Source organism: Mus caroli, chromosome 4 (assembly GCF_900094665.2).
Source record: "Mus caroli chromosome 4, CAROLI_EIJ_v1.1, whole genome shotgun sequence".
Lineage (NCBI taxonomy): Eukaryota > Metazoa > Chordata > Mammalia > Rodentia > Muridae > Mus > Mus caroli.
The window spans coordinates 16,992,681-17,009,876 of NC_034573.1; the positions used below are offsets into that span (position 1 = coordinate 16,992,681).

The following is a 17,196-nucleotide window of genomic DNA, read 5'->3' on the forward strand; positions in this document are numbered from 1 at the left end:
TGCCTTGCAGAAGCTTTGCAATTTTATGAGGTTCCATTTGTCAATTCTTGATCTTATAGCACAAGCCATTGCTGATCTGTTAAGGAATTTTTCCCCTGTGCCCATATCTTCGAGCTTTTCCCTACTTTCTCCTCTATTAATTTCAGTGCTTTGATCCACTTAGACTTGAGCTTTGTACAAGGAGATAAGAATGGATCAATTTGAGAAAGGTATTTATTTAGTCATGTTTCCATATGATGTTTTCCTTGGTATTTACAGAATAGGTCTAAATTCATAGTGGAGAAAAAAAGTGAATTGAAAAAGTAACTGCTTTTCATAAACCTTTATGTAACTATAGCTTTTCTCTTCAGGTGACACTTTAAAGTCCTAAGTGAAATAGTACAAATTCAGAACTGAGTGTTTGCTCTACTCTCAGCAATCCCAGGGGACAAGGCTGGGGCATGAGTCTGAAACTGATTTCTCAAGGGGGAAAGAAAAAAAAAGGAAAGAACATTGAAAATGATTGTCTGAAATATATGTAACAACAGAAAGTAATGTAATGTAAAGAGGTTAAGGAGGTATAACTCAGCAGTAGACTACATACTTAGCATCTCTTTTTTTCTTTCTTTTTTTTTTGTTTTTGTTTTTTGAGAAAGGGTTTCACTGTGTATCCCTGGCTGCACTGAAACCCACTCTGTAGACCAGGCCTCAGGGATCTACCTGCCTCTACCTCCCAAGTGCTGGGACTAAAGGCATGCACCACCACCAAAGAGTTGTGCTTAGTATCTTTATAGCCAATGCAAAAAAAAGCAAAAACAAAAACCCCAAACTGAAATTTAGAAAGCAGCTGCTCTTGCATGTTAGTTTCCTCAATATTATATTGTAATTGTAACTCTGTGCTCCCATACTGTTGCCATAGGATAGTGATGAAGAGGATGAAGATGCTGAAAACCTGGAGGCTGTAAGCAGTGGGAAAGTCACTAGAAGTCCATCTCCAGCTCCCCAAGAAGAGCACAGTGAACCAGAGATGACGGAAGAGGAGAAGGAGTACCACATGGTAAGGCATGCATGCTGTTAGGAATTGCTTATTCAGATATAGACGTGCTAGATAAAGCATGTGCAAATGAGTGCCAATATTATTTCCCAGGACCTTTCCCACGCTTCAAAAAAATCTGTGTAATTTACAAAGTACAGAACTGCAAGTAGTTCTGTAAGTAGTTATTAACTATCTTTTGTTTTAATAATAATGATTTCTTAAGAATTTTTTAAGAAATCCCATACGTTTCCCTTCCCTTTCCTCTCTTCCATCTTTCGCATGCATACTTCCTTTGCCCTCAAACCATGGCCTGTTTTTTGTTTGGTTTGTTTTTGGTTTTTTTGAGACAGGGTTTTTCTGTTTAGCCCTGGCTGTCATGGAACTTGCTCTGGAGACCAGGCTGGCCTCAAATTCTGAGAGATCAGCTGCCTCTGCCTCCCTAGTGCTGGGATTAAAGGTGTATGTATTGGATCTCAGGGCTGACTGCTTTGGTATTGGCTAACCAATTCAAACATAAGACTCGAAGGGTCTGCACTGTACCCTACCTGAAAGTCTCCTCTGAAGGCTAACCTGCGTGGTACTACAAGACCGTGCAAGCTTCCAAGGGAAGGAAGCAACCAGTGGTTCCACCTAGCCATGGTAACTGTGTGCCACAACAGTGACATGACACAGACGTCCTCGTGACGGACAAGTGGCATGTATCATGCTGGTAACCAACTCTTTAATTGGACTTAGGGACTCTAACAAGAGGGAAGTATACTTGGTACTGGAGACTTAACCAACTACCTGGGGCTAGTGAAGTCATAGATCTTAGAGGAGAGCCTTCAACTGACACTTTACTAAACCAGCATAACCCCTAACAACATTCTAAGTATCCTTATAGCCATAAATTAATGTAGTTCTCACTCCTAATCAAAGACCTCTTTGCAACAGCTAGAGACCATTAAAACCAAACTTAGCAGAATAACAGAACAAGAGATTATGTGTTGCCTTGTTAAAACTGATAGATCGCCAGGAGGTGGTGGCACATGCCTTTAATCCCAGCACTTGGGAGGCAGAGGCAGGCGGTCTACAAAGTGAGTTCCAGGACAGCCAGGGCTATACAGAAAAACCCTGTCTCGAAAAAACAAAAAAACAAACAAACAAAAAAAAACAACCAAACAAACTGATAGATCTACAACATAATTCCTGCACTTATGGCCCAGGAATCATTGTGGGAGAGGGGCCAGATGATTGTAAAAGCCAGAAACACAGGAAATTTGCTATGAGAGTGTATCTCTAGAAATGTCAGGCCATATATCCATGATGTTTCACCAATATGTCTGCCTAAACAAGACCTGAACAAGGAAAAATAGACTTGAAACATGAAAGTAGGAAAGCTCAAAGCAATATATAGTTTTTTGGACAAAAAACTATATGCAAGTAAGAAATGTTGAGAACAGGAGAAATGAACCACCTCCCACATTGGATATCCAATATCAAATGTATCCCTTAGTAACAGTAATATCACTGAATAGTACTTCCCCAAACAGCAGACAGTCATGTAAGCCTGATCACCTGAGATCAGGCCTTAGAAGACTGACTCCAAAAATTGTCCTCTAACCTTTGCACATGAGCCTACACACCCATACACACAATAACAATAAAGAATTATTAAAATGTTTTAGTGTATATGAGGCTTGAGAACATTAATTCATTTTTTTCCCACATGTTTTCAAAGCTTTATTTTATTTTTATGAGTTCACTTGTAACTATCTCCAGACACATCAGAAGAGGGATGGTTGTGAGCCACCATGTGGTTTCTGGGAATTGAACTCAGGACCTCTGGAAGAACAGTCAGTGCTCTTAACTGCTGAGCCATCTTTCCAGCCCTCTCCAATTTTTTTTTTTAGTGGAAATGTTGCAAATAATTAAAAGAATAGACCACTTAGGAGGCAGTGGGAAATTGTCTTCTTATTTTTCTACTGCTATCACAAGACACCATGACCAAGGTGACTTATAGGAGAGGATTAGTCTCTCTCATGGGGAGAAGCGTGGCGGCAGGCAGGCACGTGGTGCTGGAGCAGTAGTTGAGCCCGCACATCTTGTTCATAAGCACAAGGCAGAAGTCGTTAGCTGGGAGTGGTGTGGGGCTGTTGAAACCTCTGGAGAAGCACCCCATCCGTGACACACGTGCATCAAGGTCGTTCCTTCTGGTCCTTCCCAGACAGTCCCACCAACTGGAGAGCAAGTGTTCAAATCTGTGAGCCTACGGGGGCCGCTCTCAGTCACGCCACCACAGGGATTGAGCAGAATTTATTTTTTTATTGTGAGAATTCTTAAAGCCTTATCAATGGAGTTCAATATTACCTTGTAAGATTGTCATTTTCCTATAATCTCCAGAACATGATAATTCAGTCTACTCTCATTTCTGTAAATAAAAGCTCATGGACACAGAAAGTCCACATCCAAAATAGTTGTCTATACTCAACTCTTACTCAGATCTCTTGTGTTTCTATTTTATTATATAGTGGGATATTGTCATAATTTATGAGTATATTAGGTCAGAATTATCAAAAGTGTACCATTGTTCTTTGTTTTTTGTTTGCTTGTTTTTCTTATTTTCCTTCCCCTCACAGAATTTAATTTTAACCATGAAAAGTGACTTAAGAAACTAGTTTTGTAATGCTTACCAGTACTGTTAAATGAAAAGCTACATTCAACTTAAAACTATAGTTCTGTGTGTGTGTGTGTGTGTGTGTGTGTGTGTGTGTGTACGTTCATGTGTGTGTATTTCACATGTGTGTGGGAGTAGTATGTGTGTATGCAAGAGCCCGTGAATGCATATGTGGAGGACAGAGGATTACATCAGGTATTTCTAATGCTCTTTATCTTATTATCTAGTTAGTTACTTTTGAGACAAGGTTTTTTACTGAACCTAGCACCGGTTGGTTAGACTTGTTGGCCAACTAGTTCCCAGACCTGCCTGTCTCTGCCTCCTGAGCTGGTATTACAGGTGCAGGGCACCATGCCTAGCTTCTTACAGGTGCTGGGAATCCAAATTTAAGGCCCATGCTTCCACAGTAAGTAAGCTACCCACTTAGCCATCTTCCCAACCACAGACATGGTTTTCTTTTCATCTCAGCTTTTGCTCTGCTGAGATCACAGGTACTCATTCTTTGATACATACGAATTTGAAGGTTTTTTTTTTTTCAAGTTGTAATGTTTTTTTGAATATTTTTTAAGATACTCCTTAGTAGTGACCAGTGTGATCTTAAAATATTTTAATTAAAAAGAGCTTTACATTTTAATTATTTTGAAAATAATCAAATGTATTAAAATTAAACTAGAAACTATATAAAATATTCTTCCTTAGATGTTGCTGACAAAAATGCTTCTAACTGAAATTCTTCTGGACGTCACAGATGAAGAAATTTATTATGTGGCTAAAGACGCGCATCGGAAAGCAACGAAAGGTACATTGTGGGTGCTCTCGGTTTTATTTTTGTAGGGGAATTTTTATTTCATTGGTTATTTTGGATTTTTTTTTTTTTTTTTTTTCCTCTGGATTTCTATCACACATTTAAGTCTTTTCTCTTTGCATGTGTTAACTCTTTGGGAAAGTGTCAGCTCATAGATAGCATATTGGCACCGTAGAAGCACTTGGTTTTCTCTGACCTACCTAAGCACAGATAGCATCCATCTTGTGTATACTCTAAAACATGGTATGGAAAATTCCTCATTTATTTCACTTGAGGCTTTTTTTGTTTTTGTTTTCTAAAATAGATGTCTTAGTATTGATCTCTGACTTCTGTACATTTAAAATGTATTACGAATTACAACAAACCTTCAGAGTTTTCAGTTTTAATTCCTAGGAAGCAATGACAACAACCTTCCCATATGATTTTAGTAACACTTTAAAAACATACAGAAAATAAAGAATTACGTGCCATATCACAGAGAGAGAAATACAAATATACTTAACAACTTTTTTCCTCATCGTGAACCAATTTCAGCTTCCATGACAATTGTAATTTCAAAGCCAGACATGCTACTGGTTTTCAAATGAATGCAATGTTTTTAATGTTTCTTCTCTCCCCACAAAGCAGCGATAGTAGTAGATTTAACAATACCGTAGACTCTCATGACTATGAAATCGTGGCTATTTGTGTTAACATGTTGTTCCTGTTGTTGATGTGATACAAAGCTCCTGCAAAGCAGCTGGCACAGTCCAGTGCACTGGCCTCCCTCACCGGCCTCGGTAAGTGTCTCCGGGGAAAGGGGGGCTCGCTGCCTTGTCTTTCTACTTGTTCTGTGGGGAAATTCACTGTTCCTACGTAGTTTATGAAAGTTAGAAGTCAGGCTTACTCAGTCTCTAAAAGCTTTATCTAGTTTCTTTGAGTAAACATTCACAGTAGAATGACCATAAGTGGGATAGCTAATGTAGTTCATTTGGGTGAGTTGAATTGAGGATTTCCTCATTTATTGTTCTAGTGTGTATATAATATATGATGTATAATTGTGTGTTATATATTATATACACATAGTTTGTACTTATAGATAATGGTCTACCCCAGTTTAGGTAGTTTCTAAAATCGCTTTTAAGATTATGGCATATATACATAGGAATTTACGTAGACAGTAATGAATTTGATGATTTATATAAATTGTGTTGGAGCAAATCAAGTTTCAACTTAGAGGAAATGGGTTTATCTTACAACAGGAATGTTGTGTTCATAGTTTGCTATTTGCATGCTATTAAGACTAAACCTTGAGTTTGCCTTTTCCACATCTTCATGTTAATTTGTGTGGAGCAAGAGAAACGGGTAGAATAAAATGCCCATGTTATTTTGGAATTATACTTGGGAGATCACTTCTGGGTGGGGAGTAACTCATACCATTTTTATACCAGTGAATTAACTTGAGAAATATTTTCAGAATCATTCTCAATTTATTACAGTAGTTGAATTGGCTTAACTGTAGTAAGACTTCATTTTTGCCATGTTAAATGCTTTTGTTGGTTAGTATGGACAATAAAAGCTATTGTTGTGATTCCTTCATCGTGAGAAATATGTAAAGTAGTCCAAGGAATAAGATTTTACTATCACCATTGTCTGAGGATTCTGAAAACGTAAACTTTGAAGTTCTGTCCTCCCCACCCTGAATACACATATTCTTCCGGGAAAAGGCAATGAAAAACAAAATAAAGTTTCTCCTCTGATCTTAAAGAGTTTTTAGTGGCTTGTGTGATGTTTGCATGTGACATGTGATGGATTGAGTTTTACTCACACAGGCGGACTGGGTGGCTATGGATCAGGTGACAGTGAAGATGAGAGGAGTGACAGAGGTTCTGAGTCATCTGACACTGATGATGAAGAGTTACGGCACCGAATCCGGCAAAAACAAGAAGCTTTTTGGAGAAAAGAGAAAGAACAGCAGCTGTTACAAGATAAACAGATAGAAGGTGATCTGAGATTTCTTTGGCATTTGTCTAGTTTGATACGTGCTTTTGTGAGCGTATTATGTATGTTTTTTACTTCAGGTCACTAGTAATGCGTGAGTGTATAAAAGACCTTTCCCTTGGAGTCATTTAGCCATGAGCAAGAGCAAATTCACAGTTGAATTCTCTACTTACTGTTCACTGTGCCCTCTGCCTCTGTACTGTGCCTATCTATCCTTCTGTACCTGTCTGTCCCTAACAAAGGCTTTTGCTCTGTATCCGTTGAACAACATAGAAAGCGTCCCATGGGGGAAAGCATGGAAAAGTGTACAGAAATCTTTATCAGTTTCACAAGGGATTCAGTCACTCGCACTAACTGATCTCAGCTGACCCAGATAAACAACATCATTCTTTATCAACCAGTGTTTATAAATTGTTGCTTCCAAACTTGATAATCAGTTTTAGGCAGTTGCTTTTAACCTCTGTATTTGCTGCTTGTCACAAATGATGTACAGGCGTGTCCAAGTCAGGGGAACAGGACAGTAATCATTTAAGATTGTAGCTTTGCATTAGCTTAAAGTTGATTCCATGAGAAATCCAAGGCAAGTAAAAGTGATTGTTACCTTTTCCTTTTAAAAGCAGGGTAATCATCTGAGTGCACAGGAAGATAGTAGTCTTATGTCTTACGTGACCTCAAGGTGTGTTACTAACTTTGGACGTGAGGTCCAGCAAAAGTCTCAGTCTCTTAGTAAGATAAGAGGTGGTTTCATAATACTGGATCGCCACAGATTTAGTTTGAAACTAAAGTAGAAATATTGTAGCATAGAACTGGAGGCTTCATTGTAAGGATGCCTTATACATGAGATCACATTCTATTTTTCCTATCTTTCTTCTTTGTCATAGGAGCCAGGTGTCCTCATGATCATAAACCAAGGCCTTAGATACATTTATTTCATGTTCAAATTGTTGCAATGAAAATATACTTTTGAAAAAAAAATAGTCTTTTGTAATGATGGAGTATATTTAAAGTTACTGAAAAAACCCTAGGTATTTAGGGAAAATAGATTAGAAATAGAAACACTTTAAGACACTTACATAAGTACAGTTTTTGTTGAGTGTTTGTGTGATAATCCAAGGAATGATAGAGTGTAAGGGTTTAATTTTTGGAAAAAAAATTTGGACAGCTCTTAGGAAATGACTGAGCTTTTTAAAAATTTTTCTAAAAATCACTTCTAGTCTCATTTTGTTGTAGTTATTGTTGGGGTTTTGCTATTTGTTTGTTTGTTTGTTTATTTTGTCTTTTGAGGTAAGGGTCTCTCTTGGTAGTCCTCACTGTCCTGGAGCTTTCTGTACAGACCTGGCTGACCTTTGACAGAGACCCTCCTGCCATTGCCTTCCAAGTTCTGGGATTAAAGCCACCATACCCGGGCACTGCTTATCTCTAACTTACTAGTACTGAACAAGAGGGAAGTCTTTCCTTCTGTCATAGGAGCCCTGCACCTTGATACTTTTATTGTCCTGTCTAGAATGGCAGGTAGCTAACGACAGGTGGGTGCTGGGTACTTGGAAATACCCTCAGCTGATGTGCTGACAGAGGTAGGCGATGCTAGACTCGGAAGATGTGCTGTGAAAAGAGGTTTCAGTTCACTTTGATGCAGTGATGGAAATATTAAGGCTTTTAATAGATTAGGTAAATGAAATGTGGCAATATCTTTTTATTTATTTATTTATTTATTTTACGTATATGAGTACACTGTAGCTGTCTTCAGACACACCAGACCCCATTACAGGTGGTTGTGAGCCACCATGTGGTTGTTGGGAATTGAACTCAGGACCTCTGAAAAGATCAGCCAGTGCTCTTAACCACCGGGAATACCTTTTTAATGTAGCTGTTAGAAGGTTTTAATTACTTAGGAGGTTTGCACCCTAATTCTAGTAAAGATGAAGAAACTATCGTCATAATTTGATAGTATGGGAAGTTTTCGTTTCTTACTTGGCTTTTCTGTGTCTTTTTTCTGTTTCAGAAGAAAAGCAGCAAACAGAAAGGGTTACAAAAGAGATGAATGAATTTATTCACAGAGAGCAAAATAGTTTATCACTTCTAGAAGCAAGTGAAGCAGACGGCGATGCGGTCAATGAAAAGAAAAGAACTCCAAACGAAGCTCCGTCAGTGTTAGAGCCCAAAAGAGAGCATAAAGGGAAGGAGAAGGAGCGGGGGAGTAGGTCAGGCAGCTCCAGTAGCGGCAGCTCCAGTAGCGGCAGCAGGACGAGCAGCAGTAGCAGCTCCGTCTCCAGTTCTTCCTATAGCTCCAGCTCAGGCAGCAGCTGCACATCCTCTCGCTCCTCCTCTCCTAAGCGGAGAAAGAGACACAGTAGGAGCAGGTCTCCCCCAGTGAAAGCTAGACGGAGCAGGAGCAGGAGCTACTCGCGCAGAATGAAAATAGACAGCAGCAGGACCAGAGTGAAGCTGAGAGATAGGCGGAGATCTAATAGAAGTAGCATTGAAAGAGAAAGACGAAGAAACCGGAGCCCTTCCAGAGACAGACGTAGAAGCAGAAGTCGCTCAAGGGATAGACGAACCAATCGTTCCAGTCGCAGTAGGAGTCGAGATAGGCGTAAAATTGAGGATCCACGTGGAAATCTTAGTGGGAACAGTCATAAGCATAAAGGTGAGGCTAAAGAACCAGACAGGAAAAAGGAGAGGAGTCGAAGTGTAGATAAAGACAGGAGAAAGAAAGACAAGGAAAGGGACCGTGAACAGGACAAAAGAAAAGAAAAACAGAAAAGGGAAGAAAAAGATTTTAAACTCAGTAGTCAGGATGATCGGTTAAAAAGGAAGCGAGAAAGTGAGAGAACTTTCTGTAGGAGTGGTTCTATATCTGTTAAAGTCATAAGACATGACTCTAGACAGGATAGTAAGAAAAATGCTACCAAAGATAGTAAAAAGCATTCAGGCTCTGATTCTAGTGGAAGGAGCAGTTCTGAATCTCCCGGAAGTAGCAAAGAAAAGAAGGCTAAGAAGCCTAAACATAGTCGATCGCGCTCCCTGGAGAAATCTCAAAGGTCTGGTAAGAAGGCAAGCCGCAAACACAAGTCTAAGTCCCGATCAAGGTAGTATACTTTTTAAAGTATTTTGTCTGATTTTTTTTTTTAAGTTTTTTGAATTTATTCAAAGTTGAAAGTGTCCTTTCTCTCTCTCTCTCTCTCTCTCTCTTTTATAAACTCAGTTTGGTATTTATTAAATATTTTAAAATAATGTTAGAAATCCTGTATAAAAGTATTTATTTATATTGCAGATTTTAAGTATAAATACATTTTTATTTTTAAATTTTGTCTTTTCCCTTTTTTTTTCTTTCAGATCAACAACCCCTCCCCGTCGTAAGCGCTGAGGAATGATGTGGCAAGAATGCCATGATGCTGTTTTTAAAAATTCCATGAGTTTAAGGGCTTGTCTCATTATAGAGGCACATTGTGGCTGTGTAGGTGAAACCAGATTTTTTTTTTTTTAATTGTGTAAATAGGTGTCTTTTTTCCAAATGCTGCTCCAAGTTACTTAATAGGATTTCTTTGTATTACATTTTTTTTTCAAAAAATAGTACTTAATAAGACTATAAATATGCCATTTCTCTTTCAGCTGTAATGTTCTCAAAATATTCTTGAATGTACTGTGATGTCAATAAAACTCTAGTTCATTTTTGTTAAACTCTTGCACCTTAATTTTATGATTTTAATCTAAGGAACGTACTTTTATAAAAAGGCAGCTGAAGTTTTGTATAACAGGTTTTTAAAGTTACTCCCATCTTCTCTAAGAATAGTTTGTCAAAGTTTGTACATTGTGCCCATGGATTTTTGTCAAATTCCAATTTTAAGGGTGCGGGGAAGGGCCAGAAAATGACCTTACTTTTCTTTGAAGCCATCTGATCAGCTTTCTAAACTTTTTTGGGTGGGAGGGGAGGCGTTCAAGTAATATATTCTCTGTATGAAATGTTATTCACGCCTGTAAAATGAAATTGCTGGAAACAATCAGGCCATTACACCAGTAGAGTTATTTGTAATGACTATTTGACACTAATAGTCTGGAACTATATAGTCACTCCTGTTTTAAACATGCATAACACCTTGGGGTTACCCATTAAGAAGTAGGATGTAGGATTCAATATATTTTAAAAATATAATATGACCTCAGCTTAATGGTGGAATATTGTGTTATGCAGGATTGTGTCGATTGCATAACATTAAAATGGTCTGATTTTCTCAGTTTCCAAAACCCATGACTAGAGAACGGTCTGTGAGTCCCGGCTTGATGAGTAGTAGGCATTTCGCCAAGTGTTCAGCTGCTTCAGGTCTGAGTTTTTAAGATGATACACTTACACATTGATAGTTGATCTCTGGAAACAGTGCTTTTCATATTGTAACGAAAGAAAAGCACAGTGCAGAACACAGAAGGCAGAGTATTGTGCTTTCTTACCAGCAATAGTTCATTTGAAAATAATGCCAGGTTTTTGCCAAGATCAGTGTTCCTTGAAATGAAGACAGAAATAGATTTGTTTGTGCATTCTTGTACCTCGACATAGCATCTTAATTTTGAGCAGTTACGCATTTATCTAAAGGAAATAAATCTGTGAATAAATGCATGTTTACCAAAATGGCTGTTTACAGTGCATTTAGTTACAATATTTATAAAGTTGCCATTTCACAGAATAAGTAGTTTGGAGTTCTATACAATTTAGTCATCAGTAATACCTGGAGACAAAATGTGCAATATTTTTTATGTAGGTGAGCTAACACAGTGTATCTAATTGAAGAATTCTGATTAATTTGTAATAGATAAGTTGTATAAAATTTTCATACCTTAAAGTGTTTTAGATTACTCTTCAAGTGAAGTATTATTTTCAAAATAAAATTCTACTGAAAAATTCCGCTGGCTATGATACATACATTTTTAGACATACAAATGAAAATCAAAAGAAATTCGCCAGTTTTGATTAATAATTTGCACGCTTTTTAATCATTAAATCTAACTTTTTAAAACCAAAAAAGTATACATGATTACTAATAGATACACCTGCATTATGATTGTATTTCCAACTGTAAGATTTTTGTGGAAAATTTATTACTCCCTTTACATGTAACAGTATTTGAGTGGGGAAATTTTTTTAAATAGGGCTTGCATAATTTAGGGTGCAAATGCTAAATTGTATATAAATGTTAGATGTAAACTTTGGTTATAAAGTACTTTTTAAAATTACACTTTTGAAAAATGAATACATTCAACTTTCAAGACAGTCAATCTGAATTGTTTGATCAGAATGTCTTTACGAGATTCCCTTTTGAAAGTCTGGAGAGAGGGCTCAATGGTTAAGAGCATTTATTACAGTTCTTGCAGAGGACCCTAAGTTTCCCCACACCTACGCTAGGTGGCTCACAACTTCCTGTGACTCCAGCCCCCAGGGTAAGACACCCCTCTCTAGCCTAGCCTCTATGGGTGCTTACTTACCTACACATGGTACACACACACGGACATGAATTACAAGTGCTGTAGAACAATCTGCAAGTCAAATATTTCTACTTAAATGATAATCTTAGTATCCAGTAATACCATTGCATTTAAATAATATTGTCCTGTAAGTCTTGCACGTTTGCTCCGTGCATGCCTGCACATACATAGTAAGTATGAAAAAAGCTGAAGGAATCCGAGTTCTCTAGTGTACGAGTCATTGTGTTTTTGTGAATATGGGTGGACTCCACCCTATTTGGAGAATTACAAGATTGCTTTAGGGCCCCAAAATATCAATATTGTGCAATTCCACTAATGTATGTGTTTTCTGCCTTTGTAAACTGTCTTGTCGATTTTGTACTGCACAGTAGGTAAATGCACAAAGGTAAATAGTCTTCTTTAAAGAAATATGAAGAATAATGGCAGAAGAGCTTTACAACTTTTAAAAAACTTGTAATGTCTATGTATTTTATGTGTATTGGTGTTTTGCCTTCATTTGTCTCCACTCTGAGTTCCTGAGTTCCAGTTGTGAGTCACCATGTGGGTGCTGGGAATGAAACCTTGTGAATGAACAGCCAGGGCTTTCAGCCACTAAACCGTCACCAAGGGGCTCCGGGATTTATTTCTTTAATGGTGTGTGTTTGTGTGTGATCTTTCTAGACCCTGAGCTTTAAAACTTTTTAGTTGGAAATTTTTAGGAGTTGCATAAGGCTAAAAATTCCTATAATAAGTTAAAAAAAATTTAACATTGAAGTTTCTAAACTGAACTAGTGATAGTGAATGTATATCTGTGTTAGGGTGCCCAGAAGGACCTGAAGAGGGTGTTAGGTGCCCTAGATAGGCACCTAGATAGGCACATATGCTTGTGAGTCACAGTGTGAAAACTGAAACTTGGGTCCTCACTGAGCCTTTTCTCCAGCTCCCCTGTAAGTTCAGTTTTGAATAGGATTTGGCAATATAGAATTTCTCAGTGGATACCATGTGATAGACTTTGTGAGTAAGTCTAAGAACTCATTCAGCTGGATGGATTTAGTAGATTGTTCAGAGGGATAAAGCCTGTATAGACATAAAGTGACTTACCCTTCATTTTCTTGTTAAAGAACTAGAACACATTGCAAATGTTAAATGGGTGTTGAGTTTTCTAGAATATGTATGAGCTAGTTTACAGCTTGTTGATAAGGAAGACTGGAGTTACTCTGGAACTTTCCTACACCAATCGCTACATACTGCATTACAGGCACCACAATTTTATTTCTGACACAGCTCAGGCTGAACTTACAGAAAAAAGCTTTTTGTTGCTGCGTGGGGGGATTTAGAGGGTTCTTTGCTTCCTACCAGCATTTAAGCATATCACTTCCTGCCTTTGCTGAAGCGAGACTGGGATGGCTGTGAAGCTGTGTGGTGTACACTTAATGTTAAGTACAGTCCATGCACAGAAGTCCTTAAGAGTGTTAACCATGATTTTCCGTGGGTCTGTCAATCCAGCAAAAACATGACACTTCAACTTGTGTATAAAACTTTCCACCTTCATCTGGAGAAATGGCCATATACCTCCAAACACAGGGACCTCTTGACAGTGACAGAGCAGCTGGTTTTCATACAGCTACGAGGTTAATATTTTAGCTCAGAGGATGTAAATGAGAGCTTAGTAAGTTTCACCGATTTAAAGGACGGCACTGCCTGTTGAAATGTAGAATGACGCCCTAAATTTTAGGAATTTAAAAATCCCTTCTTTTTATGAGGGCAGCATTTTTTATTTTGTTTGTTTTTTAACCGTTCCTGGTTTGCTTTTAGTTGCTGGGATAAAACACCCACTAAAAGCAACTCTAGGAAGGGTTTCTTTGGCTTAGAGATCCTAATCAATCATTGAGGGAAGTCTGGGTGAGATCCATAAGTGCAAGCTTCAGATACAACCCAGTTCCACTTTCCAAAGGGCTGAACATCAATCGTTAGTCAAGAAAACGCCCCACAAACACACGCAGTCTAGTCTAATGAAGGCAATTCAAGAGAGGGTCCCTGTTTCCTGGTGAATCTAATGTCAAATTGACAAAAAATAACTAGAATGAAGTAGAATCTTTCATACTGCTCCCTGTTTCTACTTCAAATAAACGTCTAAACTGAGTGTTAGGAGTTTTCTGCTACATACGGTGTATCCTGAACAGAATAAAGGGTCAGTTTCAGAGAATGTACTTTAGATGTGGACTTCTGTTCTCTGTGATTACTTGAGCGCATTGAAAGAGAATGGGTTTCTCGGAAAAAGTACTTCCATACTTGATTTTAAGCATTAGAGTCGGTTTTCCAAGACTCTGAGGAGATACCTCAGTAAATACGAAAACAGCACGGCGTGATTCGTAGGAAGAGAAGGTAGGTAGGTCTTCGTGTCCTTTTATTAGGAACATTTCTTTATTTCATTGCAGACATAATTTGATAGACGAGCTCGAGTTAACAGTGACCACAAATTCACATTAACTAATGCAAATGCAAAAGCCAGCATCCGCGAGTGTAGGAGGCGGAACCCTTCCGCTGGGGATTTGTTGTGAGGAGGGACCGGAAAAGGAGTAGGATTCTAGTCGCGATGTGGAGAGGTGGAAGGCTGGGCTCTCGTGGGGTTCGTCTCCTAGAAACGCTAGGGTTTGGGTGCCCCAGCGCGGTCGCCCAGCCTCCTCGCCTAACTTCACGGTCAGGTGAGTGTCGTCGGCGCGGAGGTTCTTCCGCACGCCTCGGGTGCCGGGGGCGGCTCTGCGCAAGCGCGGCAGAGGACGATGGGCTGTCCGGCTCCGTGGGTTCAGGTTAAAAGCAGCGCCGCGCTGCCCTGTCCTCATCCCGGGTGACCTCCGGGACCTGGTGTTGCTCTCTCCAGTGGCTACAACCCTCCAGGTCTGAGAAGCCAGGGGAAAAAGGCTGAGGACTAAGGATCTGGGCCTCGGAGAGCGTGTCCCGTGTGCCGCCGCCGCCGCCGGGTAGCCTACGACCTTTGCCCTATTTTATTTGCGTTCTATGAGCTTGTGGCCCGGGAGCGGCCATTCGACTTGCTGGATCCTGGAGGTGGTTCTTGCTTTCCAAACCAAACCAAGAAAGACACACGGGGAACCTCCTAGCACTGCCTCACTACTTTATTGCTCACTATTTTACCGTCCCCGCCAAAGAATTTAAGGCATTTATGCTCTTGATTGGCAAATAAGGTAAAGAACTAACTGCATTTGGTGCTATAGATTTTTAAACTCTGAAGTAGTAAGCAGATAATTAGGTTCACCCTTTACAAGAAAATGACCAGGCCGGGCGTGGTGGCTCACGCCTTTAATCCCAGCACTCGGGAGGCTGAGGCAGGCGGATTTCTGAGTTCAAGGCCAGCCTGGTCTACAGAGTGAATTCCAGGACAGCCAGGGCTACACAGGAGAAACCCTGTCTCGAAAACCATAACAAAACAAAAAAAAAAAAGAAAGAAAGAAAGAAAATGACCACTATATGGTAGAGATTGGTATGGCTGGGAATTTTAATATGACAGTAACAGCAATAATACCTATTTAAACCCTACTGGAAAAAATAATTACGATAATTTTTTAAGAGAGCAAGATATAAATAAATATTAATGAACTTGGAGATCTAGATGGAATTATGATTCCAACTTTAATTTTCTGGATAGATGATTTTATACTCTTTTATTATCTTTTATATGATTTTATTGTCTTTATATACATTTATACTCTTACTGTTTAAACTTTGTCTTCCAGAACAATCCGAGCCATTGTTCCAGAGATCCAGAACATCTCTGGTCCATTTTTTAGAAACCTTTTAATGTGTGCCTTTTATAATAAAAAAAAATTAGAAAAGAACCAATAAAACTGTAAATTTTGTAGGAGGAGCATTTGGTCTGTACTTGGAATCAGGGAGTCTTGAATGAGATAGTAGAACAAGTGTCAGTAGAGGGCAGGAAGGGAGTAGATGTCGAGTTACACACTGTGTAGACCAAGTTGGCCTCATACATCAGAAGACCCACCTGCCTCTGCTTCCCAAGCTGTTGTGTTCTTCCCTTATGTATAGTCACCTCCTCCGTGCCTTTGCCAGCTCTGCTGACATGATGCCATTGCTCTAATTAGTGCTTGTCTCACAACATCTTCATGTCACTGCCAGTCTTTTCTGGTATGGGCATGGGTATGGGTGTTTGCTTGCATCTGCAGCTGCAGACCACAGGCGGTGTGTGCCTGATGTCCTTACAGGCTGGAAGAGAGCATGGGATTCCCTAGGACTGTATGTGTATAGGTTGGAAACTGCCACATGGATGCTGGAGAATCCAGTCCAGTTTCTCTGGAAGAGAAGCCAGTGTTCTTAACTGCTGAGCCACCTCTCCAACCCTCATCACCCATTTAAAAGATAGACTTTTGGCTTATAGCAGCCTTGTCTGATGGTTATTTTCTTTAAGAGCTTAGAATGTATTTTATTTCATGGTTTCTTGTTTTTGAGGATTGTTGATCAAGAGAGCTGGAGTTAGTCTCATGTTTTGACTATATAGGTGATTTGTGCATATTTTTCTTCTTATATTTTTGGTTATGAGCCTAGCCTTTAACAGCTGAGCCATCTCTCCAAGCCCATATTTTTTTTTTCTTATAGTTTGTAATATTGTTTCTTTACTTTCGTTTAAAAATATTTTTATTTTTAATAACTGTATGTGGGGGCAGGGGTATGTGCACATGACTATGGGCACCTGCAGAGGCCAAAGATTTTGTATCCCCTGGAGCTGGAGTAACAGGTAGCTATGAGCAGCTTGACATGGGTGCTAGGATCTGAACTCTAGAAATGCTGTGTGTGCTCTTAACCAATGTTTGACGATTTTTGATAACATGATTGTAATGTCATGGAGAGGTTTGTCTCCAGTCGCATGTATTTGGGGTTCCAAGTCTCCAGATGTGCTTTGAATATCTGTTTCTTTCTGAAGATTTGAGGAATTTTTTTTCCTCTGATGCCAGTGAATGGATATTCTATGTGATTGGTGTTTATCTCATCTTGTTCTTGTAGCCCATGATCTTTAGATTTCTTCTTTCAGTTGTATCTCACTTTAGTTCTTTTCCTTATTGGCATTTGAATGTAGTGTTAGTCACCCTTGGCCTCTAGCCATATGACTCTACTTGACTCTATTGATGATGGTTTCCACTGTGTTATTTACCTACTTATTTACTGAGGCTTTACTTTCTAACACTTCTGTTTGTTTTGTTTTGTTCAGGCTGTGGTTTTTGTTTGTTGTCTTGTTTTTCTTTTCAGATTTTTGGG

At 39.0% G+C, this 17,196-nt stretch overlaps 2 protein-coding genes across 5 annotated transcripts in view; both read left to right on the forward strand.

Annotated features, from left to right (window-relative positions):
* Positions 1–11,353, forward strand: part of Pnisr (PNN interacting serine and arginine rich protein) — a 28,750-nt gene extending 17,397 nt beyond the window's left edge. For 2 of the 3 annotated variants that reach the window (XM_021159803.2, XM_029475881.1), the window contains exons 7-12: positions 899–1,036; positions 4,371–4,470; positions 5,202–5,255; positions 6,288–6,458; positions 8,459–9,545; positions 9,793–11,353. In XM_021159803.2, the coding sequence (XP_021015462.1) occupies positions 899–1,036; positions 4,371–4,470; positions 5,202–5,255; positions 6,288–6,458; positions 8,459–9,545; positions 9,793–9,823 (1,581 nt within the window). In that variant the 3' untranslated portion in view covers positions 9,824–11,353. The remainder of the gene's footprint in view (positions 1–898; positions 1,037–4,370; positions 4,471–5,201; positions 5,256–6,287; positions 6,459–8,458; positions 9,546–9,792) is intronic. The other variant, XM_021159804.2, reaches the window with a different exon arrangement.
* Positions 11,354–14,465: 3,112 nt separating this feature from the next.
* Coq3 (coenzyme Q3, methyltransferase) overlaps positions 14,466–17,196 on the forward strand; it is a 25,516-nt gene continuing 22,785 nt past the window's right edge. Inside the window, exon 1 of one of the 2 annotated variants that reach the window (XM_021160533.2) lies at positions 14,466–14,615. In XM_021160533.2, the coding sequence (XP_021016192.1) occupies positions 14,507–14,615 (109 nt within the window). In that variant the 5' untranslated portion in view covers positions 14,466–14,506. Of the gene's footprint in view, positions 14,616–14,689; positions 15,114–17,196 lie in introns of those variants that run through there. The other variant, XM_021160534.2, reaches the window with a different exon arrangement.